This window comes from Budorcas taxicolor, chromosome 2 (assembly GCF_023091745.1).
Source record: "Budorcas taxicolor isolate Tak-1 chromosome 2, Takin1.1, whole genome shotgun sequence".
In the NCBI taxonomy this organism is placed as follows: domain Eukaryota; kingdom Metazoa; phylum Chordata; class Mammalia; order Artiodactyla; family Bovidae; genus Budorcas; species Budorcas taxicolor.
In genome coordinates, this window is record NC_068911.1 from 75924018 (window position 1) to 75950901 (window position 26884).

Sequence of the window (26884 nt, forward strand, 5' to 3'; positions counted from 1 at the left end):
GCTGCTAATATGTCCAGTAAGTGAGCTCATAGGAAGAGTTGCCTCATTGGAAAAGACCCTGATGCTGGGAGGGATTGCGGGCAGGAGGAGAAGGGGACGACAGAGGATGAGATGGCTGAATGGCAGCACTGACTCGATAGACATGAGTTTGGTTGAACTCCGGGAGTTGGTGATGGACAGTGGGGCCTGGCATGCTGCAATTCATGGGTTCGCAACGAGTCAGACACGACTGAGCGACTGAACTGAAATGAAGAAGTAACCTCTGATTTAGTCAGGGAGGAGGTCATTGATGACTTGCATAGTATAAAGTAAAAACAGTTTTCTACCAATGTAGGGAAAACCCAGTTCTTTCCTACTATGTGTTTCTTCCCTGAGTCTTCTTTGCTACTCACACAAAACATTTCACTTCTGGTCACCAGACGTGTGGAGGTTTTCCCCCACACCACCAAGCAATTTTTAGACACCAGCATTCAACTCAATTCTGACCCACCTACCCAGAGACAGCATGATTCCATAGGATAAAGGCTCCATCCCACAAGACTGCCCTCCCTTCCCATATACACTTCTGACACCAGTCACAAGCCCTGACCAACCAGCTGTTGATTATAGGTTCCAGTGACCCTCTTCTTGAACTTCAGATACCATTCCCAAGTCCAAGTTGTTACCTATACTTCTGACCGACTTGCTATAAACCAGAGTTTCCTTCGACCCCTTCTCAGGTTTAATTAATCTGCTAGAACAGCTCACAGAATTCAGGGAAACACGTGCCTATATTTACCTGTTTTTTAAGGGATATGGTAGAGGATATAGGTGAACATGTAGATGGAAGAGACATATAGGACAAGGTATATGGGAAGAGGCATGGAGCTTGCAATGACCTGTCCAGGTATTGCACTCTCCCAGCAGCTCCATGTGTATCAACCCGGAAGCCCTCTGAACTCCATACTTTTGTGATTTCATGGCAGCCTCAGCACACAGGCATGATCAGTCATTAATTCCATTTTTAGCCCTTCTCCTTTCTCAAGACAGTGAGGGCAGGGCTGAAAATTTCAGACTTCTAATTGTGACTTTCCCATGATAAGCCCTCATTCAGGAGGCCTCCAGAGTTGCCTTATTATAACAAAAGATACTCCTATCACCCAGGAAACTACAAGGTTTCAGGAGCTCTGTGTCAGGAACCAGGGTCCAAGACCAATATTAGAACAAGAGATGATTCTAGTGTTCTTGTCACTTAGGAAAGTTCAAGGGTTTTAGGAGTTCTGTGCCAGCAACAGGGACAGAGACCTTTATGTATTTCTATTATCTCACAGACAGGAATAGTTTTAATGGATCAAAGATTGAGAGAAGTCTGATTGGAGGGGTTCAAGTGGCAGGTGAGAAATGGGAGAAAAAAATTATGAATAACTCTTTTAAGCAGGTTTGTTGTAAAGGGCAAGAGCAAGATGACATGGCAGTGGGCCAGGAGGCACTGGCCAGCTTGCTGACAGTCACATGCTGTGAGTGTGAGCATCAGCTGTGTATAGAGTCAAGGACCTCAGATGACCTTGCTTTTGGTAAACATATAGATTTTTGAAATGTTTGTCACTGATGTATTGTGCTAAAAAGAGAAAGATCAAGCCAGTCTCAATGTACAAATATTCTTCCCTTTTTCACTTCTGACTTTACTCCAGTAGTTTCCTCTAGATTTTTCTTTGGAAGCTAGTTTTTATGAGTCATGTACATTTTAATTAGTTGTTTATATGCCTGCCTCCCATTCTAGCCTGACTTTCTTGAGAAGGACCATGTTTTATTTTTCTTTACATATCCATTTCTGGCACATGGCAGATACTCTGTAAATGCTTTCTGACTGTTAAGCTCCATGTTGGCATGTGATGTGTTGGAATGGAAAGGTCAGTGTCTTCCTAAAGCCTGCTGTTCATTTTTGAATGGAGATTCCATTTGGTTGTTTTGTTTTCTATAGAGTTCCTATGGAGCAGGCAGGGTGAGGACGGGTTCTCTGCAGCTCAGCAGCACATCCGCTGGGAATTCATCTTTGAAAAGGACAAAGCGAAAAGCACCTTCCCCGCCCTCGAAAACAGCCCTGCTGCAAAGCGATGAGAACAGTCATGTGACTGGTAATGTTAATTTTCCCATTAACATTACATTTGTGCTGTGTTTTCTTTAGACAACAGAGATATGTTATAAATCATGTATTTTTATTAAATAATAATAGTACTTACTTAACTTTTAATTAATTGATTTTATTAGTAATACTTAGATAGCCCCTGATTATTCTCACCACCTTTGAAAAATCTGCAACCTAACAAAGTGTAAAACTGTACAGCTCCATGACCCTAAAATGAGCATATTATAATTTATGAGTCTATTAAGATACTGTCTTTCCAGGACTGACTACATGTAGGATTGGGAATCTAACCAGATTTGGCTGTATCAGAGCTAGACAAGTAAAGTAGTTTCTAACGAGGTTAGGGCTATCTCTTTCTGAATTATATAAATGCCACTAAGTTAAGCTAGTAAGGAATTGTTTCATTGGTGAATGTGACCTGCCTGCTTATAAGTTATGTCTCTTCTGTCCTCTAGCCACGCAGTCAGTACCTGCAGTTCCTACCGACAGTGGCGTAGAAGTGAGCTCTTCTGAGGGCCTGTCCAGCCCAGGTATGACACCTCTGTTCCTCATCTTGTAACCACTGAGAAAGAACTTCCAGTAGAGCTGGGGAATGAAGTTAGAAGCTACTTGTAATGCTCTGTACATGAAGGAGATACAGATACTTTGACTCCATTTCCCACCAGGGAGGGGCTTCCCCGGTAGCTCAGTTGGTAGAGTCTGCCCGCAGTGCGCGAGATGTGGGTTCAATCTCTGGTTGGGAAGATCAGAGAAGGAAATGGCAACTCATTCCAGTATTCTTGCCTGGAAAATTCCATGGACAGAGGAGCCTGGTGGCTACAGTCCATGGGGTCAGAAAGAGTTGGATATGACTGAGTGGCTAACACCTACATTATACAGTATGAAATGAAAAATATTCCCCTCCTGAGCTCAGAGCATGAAATAAAGCAATCAGAATTTTAATTCTGTGATGGTACCCTGAGTACTTTTCCTATAGGTCTCCTGCTTTTCCTTATGCAATGCCAGGTTGCCATTTATTAATCTTCTCCCCCAGAGGAACAACACATCTTAGTTAGGAATGCACCTTGGTGTTTCCAGAAGAAAACTTATATGAAGGTATAAAGTATCATTCTTTATTCAGCTGTCATCGGTGTGAATTCATAGTGTCCTAATCTAATGATAAAAATTTACTGTGAACTATTTATTGTTATATGGTTTTATTTTGAATTTTCTCTAAATAAGTAAAATTCCAGTAAGAAAAAAATTCAACCTAATACTGTTTCCTAATATTTTAAATAACAGCTATTTAGTAGCTATTATAGGTATGATAAAATTTCTTCTTCCTTAGACTTAGATATAAGTGAATATGATAAAAATAGAATATTACTATGTCAGTACTTTAACATGGAGATAATTTGATAGGTATAAAAATTGCTTAATATAACTACTTAATTTTTATAATTGATGTTCACAAATACAGAAAAACTCAGCAGCACCCAAGTGTTCCTGAATCATTAATCCTTAGGTGATCCTTAGGAATTTAATACTTTGACATAGAATTCTCCTTTCTTCTGTGATTAAAAACACTATCATTAGGTAACTACTAATGATTTTTCTTAAGTCTTACCCAGACTAATATCAATAACACCATTCTGTTTCACTTGGAAATTTATTAAATAATATCAAACTATATAAATGAAATGAGAGGACAAGTGGCTGCTCTTTGAACTCTGCTCTATAGCTCTTTCCTCTTCTGGTCCTTCCCCCCTCCCCCCTCATCTCTCTCTTATTTAATGCATGGCTAATTGTGAGGTCACAAATATACTTTCTTCCAAAACGCTTCTCAGTCTCTGCTTGCTTAATTCTGTTTTCTAAGTGCCATCACCACAGCTTTTACTTCTTTGGCAGAAGCCTCCCTCGGCCCTGGGAACGAACAGTGCGCTGTGTCCCAGCTGCCCGCCGAAGCCCCTGTCTCGGGGTGCCCTGGAACGCCTGAGGCTGCTGCCACATCTCTGCCCTGTAAGTTACCTGGCCTTCCCTCAGTCTCTAAAAATGAAAGCGAAAACAACTCATGTAACAACCACAAGTGTCTGATACAGTGAGCATTTTTCTGAATAAATGAATTTTTTTTAAAGTTCACAAGAATAGGTTTAATCTAATACAATTCTGTTTTAGCAAAGGATAGTGGTTGTCAAACAATTTTGCCCCTTTGACTATTTCCAGGAAAAATATACACGATGTCCCAAAAGGCTTAGTGAAATTTTAAGCTTTAATGACATAAGATGCTACAAACTAAGTTTATTTGAATTTCTTTTACACAATTGAATTTTGTGAATTTTAAATATTTTGAATTTTATTTTTGTTTCAATTTTGTAACCTTTAGAAGGATTGAAAAAATTATGATAAATAGATTCAAATTATAGAAAGCTAAGTAAATGTAAAAGAAATTTCAATAATTATACTTTCAAATGATATTTTTGTAATTTTTTTTTTTTAACACACTTTGGGAGTTGTTGTATCTTCAAACTACACTAAAGGTTTGGATATTCTGTTCTTTGAAAGTGAATTGTCTTCCCTTAGAATGTATGAAGCTGAAATGTAATAGTTGTGATATAACATCTGTGAAAAGTATTCACTGTTCACAGTCCCCACCTCATTTTGTTATAGTCATTGTTGTTGTTGTAGTTTTAAAATTTGGTCATTTGACCATAGTATCAATAAACAAACTTGATTTAATATTTTTTAAAGCTTGGGAAAATCTGTACTAATCAAATAACAAAGTGTGAAAGTGCTCTTGATTAGAATTTTTTTTTTAAAGAATCACAGCCTTTTCTAAGACTTTTAATGACAGGAATGCATTTATTTAAGAAAGCCTACATAATGCTTGGGCTTCCCAGTAGCACAATGGTGAATCCGCCTGCCAATGTAGGAGATGCAGGGTTTAGTCCCTGGGTTGGGAAGATCCCCTGGAGTAGCAAATGGCAACTCACTCCAGTATTCTTCCCTGGTGAATTCTATGGAGAGAGGAGCCTGGTGGGCTACAGTTCATGGGCTCACAAAAAGTCAGACACAACTGAGCATGTACACATATAATGCTTATAACTACTAAGTATAAGTAGCTCAGACGGTAAAGTGTCTGCCTACAATGCAGGAGAGCTGGGTTCGATCCCTGGATCGGGAAGATCCCCTGTAGAAGGAAATGGCACCCCACTCCAGTACTCTTGCCTGGAAAATCCCATGGACTGAGGAGCCTGGTAGGCTACAGTCCATGGGGTAGCAAAGAGTTGGACACGACTGAGCGACTTCACTTCATAAAACCCCAGAAAAATAATTTGAAAAGACTTTTGAAACATGTGACTCATTCTTCATACTTTAGGACCATTTTCTCAGTGAGGACCTCATGCTTAAAATTGTGTATCTGTATAAAATACTTGTGATTGTGAAGAGAGAAATAGGGAGAAAGATCAATAATTTGCTAAATGTTAACCTCAGTTAATTTCAAAAGAGCTTAACATATATCAAGGAGCCATCTATAAAACACCCTTGCATCTAAACCATAATGGCCATTAAGTTTTCCTGGATACATTTTTTAAATTATGTGAATACGTTCCTACTATATAGATGTCATATCTATATAGTTACTTTAAAGGCATAATATTGTACATTGGCATCAAAATAACTATTTCATGTCACGATAAAAACTTGTATGTATAAGTATGTGCACATATTTATATATATAAGTTTACTTAAAGTCAAATTATTTGTTCTTAGTAATCTACTTTTCAATTTACAACAAAAATGTTAAAATTCCCCACATTTATTAAAAATCACAAATGGCATACTACTCTGTCTATATGCTTAAAGATAAATACATTTTAAGTATTTCAAATATTCTTCAAATATATTAAACTTTTTGTTAAATTTTGTAGATGTGCAGATCACTACAATTCAATGCTATACTACTTTTTTTCCCCTCCCTCAATTGGGGTAGAATTAAACTTTGTTCAGCTGCTATTGTGTAGGTGGAGGTACTGAATTATATTCAAATAAGCAGAGATCCAAAAACTCATTTTTGGTTTAAATATACTTTCAGAACTAGTGTGGACACTAACCACTTAGGATGGCTCCTTGTCTTTTATCCTGTTGGCCATTTGTTGTTAGAACTAAGAAATAATAATAAAACCATTTTATTCAACAAAATATTAACCACAGCTATTGAAAAGAATCACACACACACACACGTATTGATATGGGACAACCTTTAAGATACAGTTGAGTGGAGAAAGAAAAGTTGAAAACATCAGATACAGGATGCTTCCATTTAGATTAAATAAGAAAAAGAGAAGGAAATGTATGTGTATCTGCTTAAAAGGTATATGCTCATTATACTTTGTTAATATAGAGAAAGGAAGACTTAATGGAAGTTGCCTCTGAGAATCAAACTCAATAGGAATTAAAATTAATTTTTATAGCATAATGCTTATTCTATTATTATCTTAAAAATTATATTAAGCATCTAAGTAAGTGGCTTTTAACTTTGGTTACACACTAGAATCACCCAAAGAATCTTAAAAATTCTTGGTCCTATCCTTCAGAGATTCCAATTTAACAGATGTACAGTAGAGGTGAGCATCAGTATTTTTAAAGGATGCTTAGACAGTTCTCGATCATAGTACTGAAAACTACTGAGTCAAACTTTGTAATTACACTTGTGAAGTGAAGTGGCGTCGCTCAGTCATGTCCAACTCTTTGCGACCCCATGGACTGTAGTCTATCGGGCTCCTCCATCTGTGGGATTTTCCAGGCAAGAGTACTGGAGTGGGGTGCCGTTTCCTCCTCCAGGGGAACTTCCCGACCCAGGGATTGAACCCGGGTCTCCCGCATTGGAGGCAGACGCTTTACCGCCTGAGCCACCATTACACTTGTACACCATCTAAAAATTTGTGTTCTTTTCGTTTACATTTGATGCTATTGGTCTAGGTAAAAGTCATTTAAATTGAAAGACACATTCTTAAATGAAATATATAACTTGAAGTTTATAAGCTTAAATAACCATTTTTTCTACCACAAAGAAAACCTAGAGCGATAGCATATTATTTTTAGAAATGCATGTCTGAGATAATCTGATTATACATTAACATAATCATTCACCATTAGACAAGTATTTTACTATTAGCTTTGAATCAGAATTTAAAAGAGTCCAGCTAATTATTATTTTAAAAATTCCTTCCTTGCCAGAATTGCATTGGATAAATGAGGCAAATTAATATCTAGGATTATATCTTCATTTCTTTGTAGCTGGAATAAGCTCTGATTATAGCCTTGAAGAGATAGATGAAAAGGAAGAACTGAGTGAAATGCCTAAAGATGAGGCTGAAAATACTTTTCTGAAGTCACAAGACATTCCTACTGTATCTACTGATATAATAAATACACTGAAAAATGATCCTGACTCAGCCCCTGGCAGTGCTGCTGGAGAGTCCTCACAAAACTCCGAAGAAGAAAAGCAAGGAACTAGAAACACAGATGAACAGTAAGTGGTCTGTACGCCAGAAGTGGTGGCGGTGCTTTGTTTAACTGAAGAAATGATATTTTAAACACAAGTGAAGTCATTTCTCTAGTTTATACTTTATCCCTTTTACCATCATTAAAAAAATTTTATTCATAGAGTATCTATTTACATGTGGTTGGTTTTAGATAAAATCAAATCCAATGGTTTTGGGGTCCCTGTGGCAGATAAATCACAACATGTAGTTATTTTGTATAAATATTAGCATTTTTGTTTGTGTTGTGTTTGTTTTGCCTGTTACCTATTTGACCTAAATAAAATATTTAATCTCAATTTGCACCAAATGCTCCTAAAGAACTTCTACTGACTGGTTTATAAAACAATTCTGCATATTAGAATATGATGTTAAGCCACTAATCATTTTTACAGTCAATTTTGTGAAGCAGAGAATGCACTCTCCCTTTAGTTCTAGAAATAGAAATTCATAATAAAGTACACTTACATTCTGTTAGAAATACCACACTATGAATAAAGATGAAATCAAGAACGTAAAATAAACCATTTTATCAAAGTTTTACTATAATTTGCATGAGATTGTCTCCAAATTAAACTCCTCTATCATTAAAAAAAAACAAACAAACCCAGTAAAGTTAATTCACATTCTGACTTGCCACAAGGTGACCTTGCCAGATGTAAGGGAAATGTCTATGAAAGTAACTTTCATTTAGCTCCTTTTTCTTTCAAAAATAATAATTGATAATAAGAAAAAGATACTCTCTTGGGGAAACTGTCCATTTTACCAAGCTTCTAATATCTTGCTTTGTTACAGGGCCACATATGAAAGCTAATGTTTCATAGCACCATTTCCTCTTAGCTTTATATTTTCTTTGCTATTAAATTTCCAGTATTTGGCAGAAAAAGATGATTGTTCCAGTCTATCTGTCTTTGGAAATTATTGCCTGTTTTATTGTTGTGTGAGTGTGTGTTTGAATAGTATCATACATAATATATAATATCATTTTCACAGAAGGCCACACATTGTGGTATATAATTCAAGCGACAAAGAGACGGTAGTTGACAGTGTAAGAAACTTTAAGTCACTGGACCCAAACCAAGAGAAAGGTGAGTTCTGTAAGCACTAATAACTAACTTTCACAGCACATACTATATGCCAATGACCTTTCTTAAACACTTTATATTAGCTCATTTAATGTTGTATATTAGCTTCTTAATGGGTATTGTTACTTTAGTCCCATTTTACAGATGATTGATCCACAAAGATATTACATAACTCACCTGAGGTCCCACAGTAAATGGTAGACCTCAGATTTGAACTCAGGCAGTATGTGTTCAATATGTGTTGATTCCAGAATTTGCGTCTCACTACCATGTCTTATGATGTTGTTGTTGTTAAATCTTAGAGGTCATCTAACTTCGCTCTGACTCTTACCGATGTATACTCTGTGCATACTTATCATCTGCTTCTCCTTTTTCCTCCTACTGACTCCCTAGCTCAAGCCTGTTTTATTTCATAGCCAAGTTGATATACCTTGGGTAAAACTTGTCTGCCTGATTTTGCAGGCTCAAGCCATCTAATCATGTAATAAAGTTCACCAGGATTTCCCACTCCTCCCCCCATACCTCCAAATCAAGATAGTTTATTCTTTCTCATGGCATATATGTTTCACTCAGTTCTATCATTAGGCCTATGGGTTATTTTATTATTATCTTTGTCTGGAAAGTAATCTTCACCCATTCAACTATTATCCAAATCCTGCCACTTCACTTATTCTGTTGCTTGACTGCTGGAAGCCATGTAGTTCTGTGTCTCGACTACTTGACTAGATTGGACAGTCTTCCACCAGAGAAATTATATCTGATACTTTGTTTCAATTCCTTATGGAACCTAGCAGAATACTGAGATAACAGTTAAAATACATAGTTAGGATTGAATTTCAGAAAAAAAGATATATACAAATCAGAATTGCAGTGAATACACAATGGTATTTTAAGGGGATATGAAGGAAATGGCTTATTCTCAAATCCAATCTATTATGTTAGTACATAAAACTAGGTTAAGGTCCATAGAAAACATGATATATAGGCTGCTGCTGCTAAGTCACGTCAGTTGTGTCCGACTCTGTGCGACCCCACAGACAGCAGCCCACGAGGCTCCCATCCCTGGGATTCTCCAGGCAAGAATACTGGAGTGGGTTGCCATTTCCTTCTCCAGCGCATGAAAGTGAAAAGTGAAAGTGAAGTCACTCAGTTGTGTCCGACTCTTCACGACCCCATGGGCTATAGCCTACCAGGCTCCTCTGTCCATGGGATTTCCCAGGCAAGAGTACTGCAGTGGGTTGCCATTGCCTTCTCCGGAGATATATAGATACGTATATAAATTCAATAGGTATTGGATTATCCCAATGTCACAAACAAGATAGACAGATGTATATAGATATGACACTTTATATATGTGGTATGTGTTGGTTAATTTGAATATGAATGTCTTTGATTCATTTTCCTTATGGTCAATAACCTCCTGAGATACAAGTATACAACTTATATACTTGTATATAATTTCCCCATTTTTTCTTCTTGACGCAGCTTTTTAACAACATATATTATGATGGCAATAGCATTTCTACTGAGAAGATATGATTTAAAAGCTGCGTACTGTTTAAAATCATACTAAAATTAAATCATTTTTGCAAAGATCTGGGTATCTTATTAGTATTAGGGTCCCAAGTACATTTCTGTAATAGACTTATTTTGATTTGCACTTGATTTACAATGACCACTGTCAACTCTGGGTGGTTTTTAAAATAATTTGTTATCCTTAGAACTAATTTTATTCTGCTTTTCTCCTTTTTTTCTTTAAACCTAAACTGTGCACTTATCTAAACCATCCTTTCATCAGGTGGTTGATGTTCGTGTCAGTTTTGAGTAGGGGAAAGTATAGTATAGTATAAAATATACCTTCTCCCTCTACTGGCCATTTCTGAAAAATAGCCTGTATACTCATTGACATTTTGTTTGCATTATCAGCAGATATGTAGCAGCATAGACAAGCTAATGAATTCAGTAGTGATTCTAGGCCTGACAAACACTGAAATTTTTGAAGTTTTGGTGAGAAATTCAGTAGATAATGGTAATTATAACCCACAGAAAATGTGAAGAAGTTCTAAAACCAATAAATTAGGATTTATTATAGGGAATTTCATTTTTAAAATATATTTTTATAATGAGTTACCTTCTTTTAGAAAGTGTTTCCATTCTGTAACTGGGATATATCTATATTCAGTGGAAAATGAGAAATAAGCAAGAGCAAAGGAAATACATTTAGGCTCCTTTTTTTCGTTTCATTTTCCACAGAGGATCCATTTTATAGTTTAGACAGTGAACTTTATCTTATAGGTGAAAGTGAGTGATTATAAAACTATAGAGAAATACTTGACATTCTTTCACAATTTGATTTCCAAGGCCCACATTTCACTTGTGCTGTGCAAACTGTCATATCTGAAAGGAGAGGCCACCAAGGATTTTGAAGAAGAGGGCTAGATGGTTATTCGGAAGAAATGATTCTTCATGGTACTTGACTAGAGGAAGACAGTATATATGAGTCACTTGGCTCAGTCATAAGCCTGTTTCCTTCCAGATGCCTCATTCCAACTCTTTGCCATCATGTTGTTGGCTGGCAACTGTTGCTTTGTTAACCTAGACACTGGCAAATGATTTTTGTTTTCAGGAGGTCTGAATTAAAATTAAGAGGAAAAGTAGTATTGGGAGAGGGAAGTTTGTTTTCTCTACCTGGATTCTGACATGAGAAAAGTAAAGTTATCTTTTTTCACAGAGAAAAAATAAAAACCCACATGGTTGTTTTTAATGTAGTTGAAACCACCCATATTGTGACTGAAAACAAAATCCTCTAAAATTATTTAGCATGGACACCTAATTAGTCAGACAATGAACTTAGGCTGTTTTTATTTCAGCTCTTAAAGGCAAGGTTTTGTGGTCTGTCATAAGTAAAACTGATAACATTAAAAGGGAAACAATCCAAACAAATGCTAAGTATGAAATATAAATACACTAGGGATTATAGAAAAGACAGAATCAAAATAGAAAAACAGCAAAAAACATTTTTTAAAATTTGTCAGTATCTTTTTGTCATTCTTAACAATGACTGAAATATGGTCTTTACTTAAAATCATAGCTATATTCTATGAGTACTTGTTTTGGGCAATACGGTATCCTAATAAGCATGTTACTGTATCCTAATAAGCATGTTACTGTTACATAAGTGATATATAATACATAGTTTTGTTTTTGACATCTGAGGCTCAAACGGAGTAACATGATGTGGCCCATACAGATTGTAATTAGTCAAGCAGGATTCCTGACTCAGGTCTCTATGATCCCAAAGTCCTTGCCACTTTCTCTGTATGCCATTACCTGTATAATTACTGTATAATTGGTGAGCTGACTATTTATCTGTAGAATTCAAACCAACCTGTTCACTTTGGGGGAGGGTGGGTACTGAAAACTTGCACTTTTCTATTTTTTTCATATACTTTATATTTTTTCTCTCAGCAGATCAACATGAAATAATTGTCATTCCAACAGACAGAGAAAATAATATGAAAAATGGAGAGAGGGGAACAGAAATCAATGTAGCAGGTGTTGCCAAAAATAACAACGTGGACATAGAAGTTGACAGACTATCAAATTATCAGGCATATAAAACTGATACTGCTGGATGTTACAAAGAAAATCATCTTTCTGTTTCATCAGCACCAGATCAAAACCTGATTCAACCCAGTGCAGAAAAGACAAAAATGCAAGATGCGGCAATTCAGACAATCCCTGCCTGTGACAGTTTTGATGGGGATCAGCAAGATCATAATTTGTCTGACGTCAAAGTTGATGAAAGTGTGCAAACTTCAAGTAACAACAAATCAACTCAACGCTTCTCTTTGAGCCCACAAGATTCTGTAGATATCTCAAGAGAATTCAGGAGTCAAGGCCCCCTTGTTGTACATACAGAGGAGCAACTCACCATAAAAGATCCATCTTGTGCAGGTGGTAATGACAATCTTTTGCCTCCTATAGATGGAACTGATAAAAATTCAACAGCTTCTTATGTAAAGAATTATCCATTTTACAGACAAGATTATATTCCCAAGCCAAAACCTTCAAATGAAATTACAAGAGAGTACATACCCAAAATTGGGATGACTACTTATAAAATAGTGCCTCCCCGATCCCTAGAAATATCCAAAGATTGGGAATCGGAAACCATAGGGTATAAAAATGATCAAGAGATACATACTTTAGGGAAAAAGGACACTTATGAGAATGTAAAAGAAACGACAATCCAAACAGAAGATCTCGTCATTTCTGAAAGCCCAAAGGAGTCACAAGCAGACCTGAAATCAAAGCCTACCCTGAGAACAGAGCAGCAGATGCAAAGTGAGGAGAGCTTAACCAGCAGCAGAACGGCGAATCCTCTGAAGCCTCCCAGAATGACGAGTGACACTGGCACGGCTCCTTTTGCGCCAAAATTGGAAGATATAAACAATATTTTGGAGTCAAAATTTAAATCGCGGGTTTCAAATCCCCACTCCAAACCAAGTGCTTTTTTCTTGCAGATGCAAAAAAGAGTTTCAGATCACTATGTGACATCTGCAGCCGCCAAGAGTGTTCAAGCTGCCTCTAATCCTGCTCCAAAGGGATTAATGAAGAAAGAGGTGGAAAGAGATACAATACCTCCTCCAGAGCCAGCTCTTTCTCCCTTAAGTAAAACTATTCAATCTCTTCCACAGACACACATTCAAAACACTGATGATGACAGCAATCAGAAGCCTACCCAAACCTCTCCTTCTCCTGTGGCCTCTCCGCCGCCTCCACTTCCTCCTCCTCCCGTGGCCGCCCCCCTTCCCCCTCCTCCCGTGGCCTCCCCCCTTTCCCCTCCTCCCGTGGCCTCCCCCCTTCCCCCTCCTCCCGTGGCCTCCCCGCTTCCCCCTCCTCCCGTGGCCGCCCCGCTTCCCCCTCCTCCCGTGGCCTCCCCCCTTTCCCCTCCTCCCGTGGCCTCCAAACCTGTTCCTCTGCCCAAGAGTCAGTCAGCAATGCTGAATCTGAAAACTCTGAAAACTTTTGGTGCCCCACGACCATACTCCAGCTCTGCTCCTTCACCATTTGCCCTCGCCGTGGTGAAACGGTCACAGTCTTTCAGCAAAAGCCCTACAGAGTCATGCAGTGAGGAGGTCAAGGGTGCCTCTGCCAGAACGCCAACTGATGCAGAGAAAGGGAAGATTCCTTCTGTAAATACATCTGGGAACATGCCACAACTAGGTGTGAGTGATAAGGTAAATGTAACCTTTTATAAAAATAGGGGATTCTTATACAACATGACTTAAATGGGTTTAACAAGCCTGTGTGTTACTTAATTCATAATCTGCAATGAAGATGCTGTAGGGGAAAAAAATGAGTAGTAATACATAGAATCTGATTATTTACTCTCAGTCATTATAATTCATATAATTTAATCAGATATTACTATAAGGTCATAATACCTCATTAGCAAATATTTAAAGTTTCTTTGCTCATACATTTGTATACCGTACTATAGTTCTGACTAGTTTTCTGTGTTTTGCTTATTTCAGTTTGTTGAAAACTTTCCTGGATGTTCTGATTTACTTTATTTTCTTCTCCAATTCTCCATAATAGCAAAACAAATTATTTTAATTATATAAAAACATAAGCAGCATCAAAGACTAGGTAAAATAACCAAACATATCTCAGCTCTGCACTTTGTCATATACACTCAACCTGAGCTTACCAAATATTGTTATATATAATTTAAATTAAAATCAGTTTAAATATGTAATATTCTTTTTTTAATATAAATTTATTTATTTTAATTGGAGGCTAATTACTTTATAATATTGTAGTGGTTTTTGCCATACATCAACATGAATCCACCACGGGTGTACACGTGTTTCCCACACCTGAACCCCCCTCCCACCTCCCTCCCCATACCATTTCTCTGGGTCATCCCAGTGCACCAAGCATCCTGTGTCATGCATCGAACCTGGAATGGCGATTCGTTTCACGTATGATATTTTACATGTTTCAATGCCATTCTCCCAAATCATCCCGCCCTCTCCCTCTCCCAGAGAGTCCAAAAGACTGTTCTGTACATCTGTGTCTCTTTTGCTGTCTTGCATACAGGGTTATCGTCACCATTTTTCTAAATTCCATATATATGTGTTAGTATACTGTATTAGTGTTCTTCTTTCTGGCTTACTACTGTGTACAATAGGCTCCAGTTTCATCCACCTCATTAGAACTGATTCAAATGTATTCTTTTTAATGGCTGAGTAATATTCCATTCTGTATATGTACCACAGCTTTCTTATCCATTCATCTGCTGATGGACATCTAGGTTGCTTCCATGTCCTGGCTATTAGAAACAGTGCTGCGATGAACATTGGGGTACATGTGTCTCTTTCAATTCTGGTTTCCTCGGTGTGTATGTCCAGCAGTGGGATTGCTGGGTCATAAGGCAGTTCTATTTACAGTTTTAAGGAATCTATATACTGCTCTCCATAGTGGCTGTACTAGTTTGCATGCCCACCAACAGTCTAAGAGGGTTCCCTTTTCTCCACACCCTCTCCAGCATTTATTGCTTGTAGACTTTTGTATCGCACCCATTCTGACTGGCGTGAAATGGTACCTCATTGTGATTTTGATTTGCATTTCTCTGATAATGAGTGATGTTGAGCATCTTTTCATGTGTTTGTTAGCTATCTGTATGTCTTTGGAGAAATGTCTGTTTAGTTCTTTGGCCCATATTTTGATTGGGTCATTTATTTTTCTGGAATTGAGCTGCAGGAGTTGCTTGTATATTTTTGAGATTAATTCTTTGTCAGTTGCTTCATTTGCTATTATTTTCTCCCATTCTGAAGGCTGTCTTTTTACCTTGCTTATAGTTTCCTTTGTTGTGCAGAAGCTTTTAATTTTAATTAGGTCCCATTTGTTTATTTTTGCTTTTATTTCCAATATTCTGGGAGGTGGATCATATCATAGAGGATCCTGCTGTAATTTATGTCAGAGAGTGTTTTGCCTATGTTGTCCTCTAGGAGTTTTATAGTTTCTGGTCTTACATTTAGATCTTTAATCCATTTTGAGTTTATTTTTGTGTATGGTGTTAGAAAGTGTTCTAGTTTCATTCTTTTACAAGTGGTTGACCAGTTTTTCTAGCACCACTTGTTAAAGAGATTGTCTTTTCTCCATTGTATATTCTTGCCTCCTTTGTTGAAGATACGGTGTCCATAGGTGCATGGCTTTATCTCTGGGCTTTCTATTTTGTTCCATTGATCTATATTTCTGTCTTTGCGCCAGTACCATACTGTCTTGATGACTGGCTTTGTAGTGGAGCCTGAAGTCAGGCAGGTTGATTCCTCCAGTTCCGTTCTTCTTTCTCAAGATTGCTTTGGCTATTTGAGGTTTCTTGTATTTACATACAAATTGTGAAATTATTTGTTCTAGCTCTGTGAAAAATACTGTTTTCTGTTTTGTTAATTCAGTGTCAACATTCCAGTTATATGTATGTTGACCAAAATATCACTTAACCACCATCTAACCTTCAGTTCAGTTGCGTCCGACTCTCTGCGACCCCATGAACTGCAGCACGCCAGGCCTCCCTGTCCATCACCAACTCCCAGAGTTCACTCAAACTCACGTCCATCCAGTCGGCGATGCCATCCAGCCATCTCATCCTCTGTCGTCCCCTTTTCCTCCTGCCCCCAATCCCTCCCAGCATCAGAGTCTTTTCCAATGAGTCAAGTCTTCGCATGAGGTGGCCAAAGTACTGGTTTCAGCTTTAGCATCATTCCTTCCAAAGAACACCCAGGACTGATCTCCTTTAGAATGGACTGGTTGGATCTCCTTGCAGTCCATGAGACTCTCAAGAGTCTTCTCCAACACCACAGTTCAAAAGCATCAATTCTTCTGTGACCAGCTTTCTTTATAGTCCAACTCTCACATCCATACCGACTACTGGAAAAACCATAGCCTTGACTAGACGGACCTTTGTTGGCAAAGTAATGTCTCTGCTTTTGAATATGCTGTGTAGGCTGGTCATAACTTTCCTTCCAAGGAGTAAGCATCTTTTAATTTCCTGGCTGCAATCACCATCTGCAGTGATTTTGGAGGCCCCCCAAAATAAAGTCTGACACTGTTTCCCCATGTATTTCCCATGAAGTGATGGGACCAGATGCCATGAACTTCATTTTCTGAATGTTGAGCTTTAAGCCAACTTTTTCACTCTCCTCTTTCACTTTCATCAAGAGGCTTTTTAGTTCCTCTTCACTTTCTGCCATAAGGGTGGTGTCATCTGCATATCTGACCTTAGTGATGTACAAAAGGAGAATTTGTTGACTTCATGTTGGATCAACTAAATGATATAATTTGCTAGACTCAAGTAGTATAGTTAGAGGATGCAATTCACAGTATGAATTATGATAATTCCCATGTGATTAAAAAAAATACATTGTGTACTTTTTCTGATGTGTTTAAAGAATACTTTCATATTTGTATGACAGTTCCAGAAGTATTTTATGCTACTTTTTCAAACACGCCCAGAGTAACAGAACATTAACCATGTTGCCAAGTAAAGATTTTTCCATAATTTAAAGCAATATTTACCTTGAAAAATATTTCTTTATAGTTTGCATTTTTGTTTATTACTTTGATATCATATCAGGAAGAGATATATGATCTAGAGATTAATTCTTTACTTGGGAGCAAAGCCTGTGTTTTTTTTCTTAGAATGGAATACCATTTCTAAACAACAGAAGCTTGATTTAGATAATACAGTTTTTGAGCCATTGCCTGAGTTCTGTTTAACTCATCTTTTATAAAGATATTTATTTGGCAGTTTGAAAAAGACATTTTTAAGATGGTTTGAATACAGTTGCCAGTGAACTCAATTACTAAATATTCCTTTCTAAGAAGTTTAATTAAAGTTTTGATTCTTAAATTTCTAATATTTATTTTCAGTCTCATGGGAAAAATAAAACATGGGCATCACTTCATCCCAGTGACTTCCAGAACGACAAAATAAGCTGTTACATAGTCATTAATACTCGTTTATTACAAGATGTGTTAGGTTCAACCAGTATGAAATTGCCAATATTTGTCCATTTGTACCATCAAAAATAACTTCATAATACTAATATATTGGAACTATGAAAATGGATTTGTTTTTGTCTTTTTAAGTCTGTGGATTTTTATTATTACTTTGTCTCTTCTAACTGACTCTATTGGAGAAATCAGCATTATTTCATTTACTCAAGGACAGTAAAATTACCACTGCACTGTGAAACAAAGAGACATATCACTTTTCTTCCTTAGACTCCTGAGTTCAAAATGAGGGAAAGTAAGGCCCTTGTCTTCCAGTTGAGCCTGACATCAGATATAACTCAGTGGATGAGGAAATAGTTTAAAGCACCAGTGTAGCAAATGGGTGTTCTTAAAGAGCTATTGATGATGAAAGTGTTTTGAACAGTGGCCCATTCTTCACCTGGTATTCATATAACATTCACATTTATTTTTACAGGAAAATAACTCTGCGCATAATGAACAGAATCCTCAAATACCATCTCCAACTGACTGCCCGTCGGTCACCCTTAAGAGACAAAGTTCTTTGACATTCCAAAGCTCTGACCCAGAACAGATCCGACAGAGTTTGCTGACTGCCATTCGTTCTGGAGAGGCTGCTGCCAAATTGAAAAGGGTAAGTTTTCTTTATCAGATGGGTGACATTGGGTTTATTTTCAACAGTGTCAAACTAATACTTAGGGGAAATTGTTTTCTGGCTTTTAAATCTGAATAGGGAAGATGCCAGAAGTTCCTCTTTTATAAGTCGAGGGTCATTTTGAAGTATAAGCTGAGAGAGTCTAGAGTGTTACACATCCTTAAATCTATGTCAGGTCTATTTTCCAAACACGGGCCAGGTGCAGAAAGCAAGTTTTGCTCATTATTATGTAACTATATATAGAAAGTGCCCCGGAAAGTGCCTCTTATTTTAAGAAACTGTGTTAGCACAGCAAGAAAGAGTCTTTTGGAAAGAGAGTCCCTCCTTTACTCCAGAAAAGCTGCGCTATTGTAAGAGCCTACAAGTTTTCAGTCCTGGCTCCTATAGTAATCAGCTACTACCGTACTGATTGGCTGGGTAAGGGGGGAGGAGTTTTATAGGCTAAACTAAAAAAATGAAGGAAAAATCTAGGGAATTTAGATGATACCTAATGCAGAAATTCAAGTTTTAATAATGCACTGCGAGAGTCTAGCTTCAACTGACATGAGAGCAAGGTAACACACTCTGTTTTCGGAAAGCATCACAGGGAGTTATTACAGATGAGATTCCTCTCTGTCGCCCTCATCCTCTGAAACAGGATGTAGTGAAGCCTTAAGCCTGGCACCATGACTTGGACTTCCCAGAGGCTGCAGTCTCCCCTAAATGTCTTTCTTGTTCCCCTTAGTCATCTTGGTTGCAAGTTCCTCAACACCAAGACAAGAAAAGTACTCATTATTTCACTGACTCCCTAGGCATTTCATTTTGTGAATTGCTTTTCTAATCATTTTAGAAGCTATTTAGAGAAAAGTAAGAGACTTGTTGAGCAAATCACTGAACTCAACAAAAATGAAATTTGCGAAGGAACAGGAATGCTGCAAAGATAGAAAAAGGGGAAGGCATTCGTGAACGTCAGTCAGCTTCCTAGTGGGTTTCAGTGGAGCCCTGAGTGACGGCCGTTTGCCCAGAGGACTTAGCATTCCCATCTGGGCACACATGGTGGGTGACAAGGCAAAATATTGTGTGCTGTCAGGAGTGGAGGAAACACAAAGGAATAATTCAGGGGGGTAGGTCTGAATTTCGTAGATTATTTGTAGAATTTGAGTTGAGTCCCAGGCAGCAAACAGCAGCAAAAAAGGAATATTGAAATTGGTATTTCACAGATCATGACATTTATGCTTTTGGGGGGAAATATGTTCTTGTAAATAAATTGTACATTTTCATTCATGAAAATAATTCTATTTCTAATTCTGTTTCTAATTTTATAAATTAAAGATAGAGTTTCAAAGTTCTCAATTCAGTAAATTTGATAAGCATTTTTTAAAAACAGAAAAATACCAAACACTGTACTAGATACTGAGGATACAAAATTGAGTCAAATGAAGCCTCTGCCTTCTGGGTGTTCAGAGCCAGGGATCCTCACGCTCGCGGCAGAATAGAAAATAACTGCAGTATCTTTGTATTAAATCAGTGGATGTATTATTAATAATCAGTTTCAATGAACTAATTGCAGAAAATAATGCATTAAGTTGGAAATGCCTTTTAGGCCAACAGAATCATACAGGCAGGCAGCGGTATACTTGGTGTGTTATGGGCCCTGATTTGGCAGTCTCTTCACAGATAAAGCTCTCATTGCTTCCAGAACGAGCTGGATGTGAATCAACACAGAAAGCAGGCCCTAAATGATGATCCTATAATTGTATCCTATTTATTACTCATTACTTTAGGTTCTATTGAATCTAAATTTTCTCTCTTTCAGTAGGAGGTTATTGATAGCTCTGACTCTCTATAATGCCAGCTCCTAAATTCTGTTTAATGAAAATCCCTTACATAATCCTTTTGCTTCCTCTAAAGAAAGACACGGGGTCTAGTGGAGTTTATCATATCTATATGCCATGATTAACATCTTCACTTCTAGTTATATATGCTAAAAATGTGTTTCAATGTGCCAAGACTCAAGAATATTGTTTGTAATAGCTCCAAATACATATAACCTTAATATCCAAAAATGGTGGAATAAATAGTGGTATATTTAAAGCATGGACTATCAAATGGCAATAAATTAGATAAGATATACTAAAGATAACAATGTAGATATGTGTAAAGTTGACTGCATGCAACACTGAATTATATAGTGATACATACATAGGTGGCAATTATTCCTAAGTGTTGGGAAATAATTACAAAAGTCACAATAGGGTTACTTCCAGAGGGGAAGGAAAAGGGTTTATTGGCGCAAGACTGGAACACAATTTAAGAGGGAACCAAAACAATTAGTAATCAGGATAAATACTGTTTCTTTTTTTCCAAGATAAATATATCTTAATGCAAAAATCCATGATAAAGTCAAAATTTTAAATAAAGACAAGATCAGGAGGGAGCTGGAGGTATTCTTTCTCTTGACCTGGGTGGTGGGCTACATATATGTCCGTTTTCATTGCGCTGTTCAATGCACACCTCTGTACATGTATTATATTTCAAAAAATTGCAGAAGGTGGTAGAAACAGACACAAGGCTCTAATTTCTTACGCTTTTTTCCTTTCTTACGCTAATTTCTTTCTTGTGCTTAAGTCCCATATTTCTGTGCTGTTCTGAACATGTCTCTTGGTTTGTTTTAAATTCTAACATTTCTTTTATAGAACAACAGTTATAGTGCCAAACAAAATCTCCAGTGATTTTGACAGTGGGTTTAGACTGTTCATCAGAAAGTTGGCTCTGTGTTTGCCTGTATCTTGGCACCCAAATGTTCACTTTAAGTCCAGGTACCAACCTGCCTTATGGCTCTTGTTCATACTTGAGCAATTAACCTTCATTATATAGTTGGTTCACATTAGAACAATTATCTAGTTGATAGCTCTAGTGTAAATGTAGTCATGAATTTTCATGTTTCTGAAGGCTTTTTTTTTCCTGCACCTTACCCCCATCTCAACCTGCATATAATCATGGTGATTTGTCTTGTCTTCATATAAAGCATTACTACATCCAGCACAGTATTTTATAAAATGTGTTTGATGTTAAGACATACATATCTGTTTTTGTGCTGAGTTGCTCAGTTGTGTTGGATTCTTTGCGACCCTATGAACTGTACCCTGCTAGACTCCTCTGTCCATGGGATTTCCCAGGCAAGAATACAAGAATGGGTTGCCATTTCCTACTCCCAGAAGCTGTACAGTGCAGCCAAAAAAAAAAAAAGACTACACAGAATTTGTGTGAAAGAACCATAGCTTATTTGCTCCTTATTGGTAGACATTTAACTGGATTCTATTTTTTATCCTATAAACGATGTTACAATGAGCATCTTTATTTGTAGATATTTAGAGCCATTTGTATCTTTTTTAAATGCTTAAACCAAATTTTCTTTTACTTTACAAAGAATGTGAGAACTTCAGTTTTGGCAAGAATTATAAAAATAACCCCTCACACACAGACTTTTCAGACCAAGACCGCATAGCAAAAAGCCATTACCTGTCTGTTGGCTGCACTTGGAAAGTAATCCCACATAAGTACTGAAAAGCATGCAGACAGGTGTTCTTCCTCTGGTGGCAACTTCTTTTCCTTAGCTGTTTTGTTTCAGGTGGATGGTTGTCAACCATTCTACTCCATCCTGGGTTCCTAAGATAGTCAAGAAAATTGATTAGTTTGGATTACTTATCTTTGTTTAGTAAAAGGCAACAAATGAAGCACCAGGAAACCAAAGCCAACTAAATTTGCCAATTTTATTTTCCTTTCCACTAACTTACTCTGTTGCTAGGCAGAATCTGGCCTTTTGTACTTCAGTTCTCTGCTTGGGAGAAGAGGATAATGTTTGGTTAGGAAGCTAAGCTAGTCAAATTATAATCAAGAGATAAATCAATTCTCTTAAAATATTGTTATATTTTACATGTAATATTTTAAAATACTATACCTGCTTACTATGTAGAATCCAGATAATTTTCTTCTACATTCTTATAAATAATGTTGGAATTTTAAGCTATTTAGGAAATTTTGATTTAGTGTTTTTTATTTACTTACAGCTTGTAAACAGGAAACTTTGCCATAGAATTTTGGAACTTAGGAATGTATTTGCAGTTTTGGCAAAACAGTCACAGGTTTGACATTTTTAGCCCTTCAAATGAAGGCATTTTAAAAACCAAAGCTATTTTTTCTTATAAATAAGGGGTACCTGGGAGAGAGTAACTTCAAGTTAATATCATCAATATGAAAATTACAGAATTCATTGCTCTGTGGGATTCACTATGTTTTTCTACATTCTCCAATGTACTTTGAGGGAACCAGAACTAATCTAGCTAAAAATGCGCTTTAACAGCTTGGCCTGCAGTCTGTTTATGCTCTTGTCCTTTGAGTTGATTTGGTAATTTTGTAAAGACTAAGATGTGTTAATGGATTATTTGTTTGTTGTAGAAATAACTAATTTTTAATTTCATGGTAGAATGAACATTTATTCTTGATTATTTGAAATTTATTGAATGACATGAAATTTTAGTATTAAGCAGAAATTAAAATGTTGGTAATTGATGAAAATTCACAGACAGCTGTCCAATTTTACATTGACTGCTGCAAAGTGTGTTTCTTTCTCTTAGGTTACAGTTCAATCAAATACAATATATGTGAATGGAAAGTCAAGACTCAGCCGTTCTGTGTCCCTTGATTCCCCGGGTAACCGTTAAATGTTGCCCTGCCATGCCACACTTCACCACCTCTGCTGCGCAGAACAACTTCATACTGATGGAGAATGTTAGCAAATGTATATTGAGATATACACTAATATATTATCTATTAAAGCATAAGAATTTGTGCTGTGACTTTTAATGCCAAAAGAAGAATTACCAGAATTTATAATTTATAATAATAAGTTTGGCCTTTTTTGCCTTAAGAACTGAATGTGCTGCTTCAGAACTTTAAGACAAGGTGTTGATAACTCATTTCTTCAAATGAGAAATAGTCACTTTTTGTTGATTTCATTTATTTTCCACTTATTATCACATTATCTACAATGGTGACTTAGACAAAAGGATAAATTAGGATTCAGACTTATTTATGTGACACCTAAATAGCTAGGCAAACATAGATCTGACATTTGCTGCCTCAACGTTACAGTTTAATTGGAAATGTTTTCAAGTTACATTAAAGCCTGTTTGTGCTGAAAGTCTGATCTAGAAAACTAATGATATCAATAAGTATATTCAGTTTAACAGTTAATTTCAATGATGAATCACTTAGTGTGCAGGTCTTATCTTGCACATTCTTTATGTAATTACAAAATCAGTGTCAAGTTTATCAAAAAGCTCATAGTATTTTAATATTTTATTAACATGGACACTTAAGTTTTTTAATCTTTAGAACTTAAGTTGCTCAAGGAGAATTTTAAATATTTTCTGTATATAATTATAACATTATTGTCACACAGATTTTGCACATTTTATGTGCCAGAAGCCTTAAAATTCTTCCTGTGAAAATGTTGATATATTGTGACAGTTATTTCAAATTCGATATGTAGAGAAGAATAGGGGTTAGTTTATGTCCATATTGGAAAACTTTAAAAGATTACTTGGAGGTTTCAGAAATCCTGGTTTTAATTATAGTGATAAAGTCATTATGTAGTTCAGAAGCTAATATTCTAAATAATATATATTTACATTAAAGTTAAAATTGTTAAGCAAAACAATGCCTAACTTGTTGGCTTGTAACGATTCTGGGATCTGAAGCTTGTTGATGTTCTGTTCCTACCTGAAGAATTTAATTGCTTGCTTATTCTAAATGCCTTGTCAAACAAACTGATGTTACATTAGTTACTGGGATATCTGCCTCTTTGGAAAATATGTTGATTTTTCCCCTGTTTAATAAAAGCAAGTTATATATTTGGGATGCTTTTTTAAAATGCAGTGTGTGTCAATCAGGTATTTATACATTTCACCTGATTTCATCTCCATCAGCCAGTAAACATTATACTGAGACCATGCATTCATCAGGGCTCTCTAGTATACATAAGCCCACATGTTCAAACTCCAAAAACCACCACCACCACCACCACTAGTATATATAAGCCCACACATTCTAACTTCAAAATGCATAACATGCTTGGCAGAGTTTCTGACACAGAGAGTACACATTAGGTTAAATACTGCTGCTATAACCTTGAATCAGACTTGAAGAGACGTACATATATGGAAACCTGTTACATCATTGTAAACCAATAGGAAAAGGAGTGACTTTTTTGAAAAATTGTGTTTGATTATCCTCTTAGAAAAAAAATTTGGATTCGTACCTCAAACTAGGAACAAATATATTTGAGTTAAAGTTTTGAGATTAATATTTTAAAACTTAAATGAATATATTCAACATTTTTCAGACCTCAGAATAGGCAAATTATTTAAATAAGACAAAGGCACAGTCATAGAAGATATACATTTACAAATATTAAAATGTATATGTACATTAAGTACTATAAAAGTGAAAAAGTAACCCACAAAGCATTTATTGTATATAAGGATTAATTTATAAAAATGTAAAAATCCCTAAGATTCATGAAACTACTACCCAATAGAAATATGCACACACTGAAAACAAAGGTATTTCTTACAAGAGTAAATCTGAAAGGCTAATAAACATATGGAAAAATACTCTGCACTAATAATCAAGGAAACACAAGTTACAAACCCAAGGAAGTGTACCATATCACACCCAAAATGTAAGTTTCAAAATAGCAAATGTTGTCAAGGACAATGAAATAATGAAGACTTTTTTTTTTTTTTTACTGTTGGTGGCAAAGTAAACTGGTACAACCATCAAATGTTCAATATTTAATAAAATTAAAGACCTCTTACCACGTTACCTTAAGGAAGTACTTATGTGTGTGCTTGTGTAGATGCCAAGTTGCTCAGTTATGTCTGATTCTTTGCAACCCTATGGACTGTAGCCCACCAGGCTCCTCTGTCCATGGGATTCTCCAGGCAAGAATTTTGGAGTAGGTTGCCATGCCCTCCTCCAGGGGATCTTCCCAACCAGGGATTGAACCTGCATCTGTTTTGTCTCCTGCATTGACACACAGGTTCTTTAACACTAGCTCCACCTAAGAAGCGCTATGTGTGTGCTTGAGACATAAAAATGTTCATGGCAGCCTTATATATAAGCAGCAGAAATGAATTCTAACTGGCATTCAACACTGATAGTATATTCATACAATAGATTTCTATACAACAGTGAAAATGAATAGTTAGGCGTATCAGCTTAGATACATCTCAAAAATAATGAAGAAAAGTTGTGGAACAATGCTTGTTTTATGATGCCAGTTACATAAAATAAATGCAAAGTGATACTATGTATTATGGCTATAAATACAGAAAAACATAGAATACACATGTTTGCTAGTGGGAATCAAGAAATGAAGACTGGATTGGGGAAATTTATAGGAAGCATCAACTGTATTTGTAGTCATTTCTTTTTTTTTGTTTTGCCATACACTGACATGAATCTGCCACGGGTGTACATGAGTTCCCAATCCTGAACCCCCCTCCCACCTCCCTTCCCATATCATCTCTCTGGGTCATCCCTGTGCACCAGCCCCAAGCATCCTGTATCCTGTATCGAACTTAGACTGGCGATTCGTTTCTTACATGATAGTATGCATGTTTCAATGCCATTCTCCCAAGTCATCCCACCCTCTCCCTCTCCCAGAGTCCAAAAGTCTGTTCTATACATCTGTGTCTCTTTTGCTGTCTCGCATACAGGGTTATCATTACCACCTTTCTAAATTCCATATATATGTGTTAGTATACTGTATTGGTGTTTTTCTTTCTGGCTTACTTCACTCTGTATAATCGGCTCCAATTTCATCCATCTCATTAGAACTGATTCAAATATATTCTTTTTAATGGCTGAGTAATACTCCCTTGTGTATATGTACCACAGCTTTCTTATCTATTCATCTGCTGATGGACATCTAGGTTGCTTCCATGTCCAGAAAAATAAATGACCCAATCAAAAAATGGGCCAAAGAACTAAGCAGACATTTCTCCAAAGGAGACATACAGATGGCTAACACACACATGAAAAGATGCTCAACATCACTCATTATCAGAGAAATGCAAATCAAGACCACAATGAGATACCATTTCACACCAGTCAGAATGGCTGCGATCCAAAAGTCTACAAGCAATAAATGCTGGAGAGGGTGTGGAGAAAAGGGAACCAACCCTCTTACACTGTTGGTAGGAATGCAAACTAGTACAGCCACTATGGAGAACAGTGTGGCGATTCCTTAAAAAACTGGAAATTGAACTGCCTAATGACCCAGCAATCCCACTGCTGGGCATACATACTGAGGAAACCAGAATGAAAGAGACATGTGTACCCCAATGTTCATCGCAGCGCTGTTTCCTAATAGCCAGGACATGGAAGCAACCTAGATGTCCATCAGCAG

The 26884-nt window shown here is 36.8% G+C and overlaps 1 protein-coding gene across 1 annotated transcript in view; it reads left to right on the top strand.

Moving 5' to 3' along the window:
* The window catches only part of COBLL1 (cordon-bleu WH2 repeat protein like 1), a 165996-nt gene extending 142814 nt beyond the window's left edge, over positions 1–23182 (top strand). The window contains exons 9-16 of the mRNA XM_052635422.1: positions 1961–2114; positions 2581–2655; positions 4013–4123; positions 7403–7637; positions 8641–8735; positions 12201–13975; positions 18232–18408; positions 23046–23182. Coding sequence (XP_052491382.1) covers positions 1961–2114; positions 2581–2655; positions 4013–4123; positions 7403–7637; positions 8641–8735; positions 12201–13975; positions 18232–18408; positions 23046–23132 — 2709 coding nt within the window. The 3' untranslated portion in view covers positions 23133–23182. The remainder of the gene's footprint in view (positions 1–1960; positions 2115–2580; positions 2656–4012; positions 4124–7402; positions 7638–8640; positions 8736–12200; positions 13976–18231; positions 18409–23045) is intronic.
* Positions 23183–26884: the final 3702 nt, after the last annotated feature.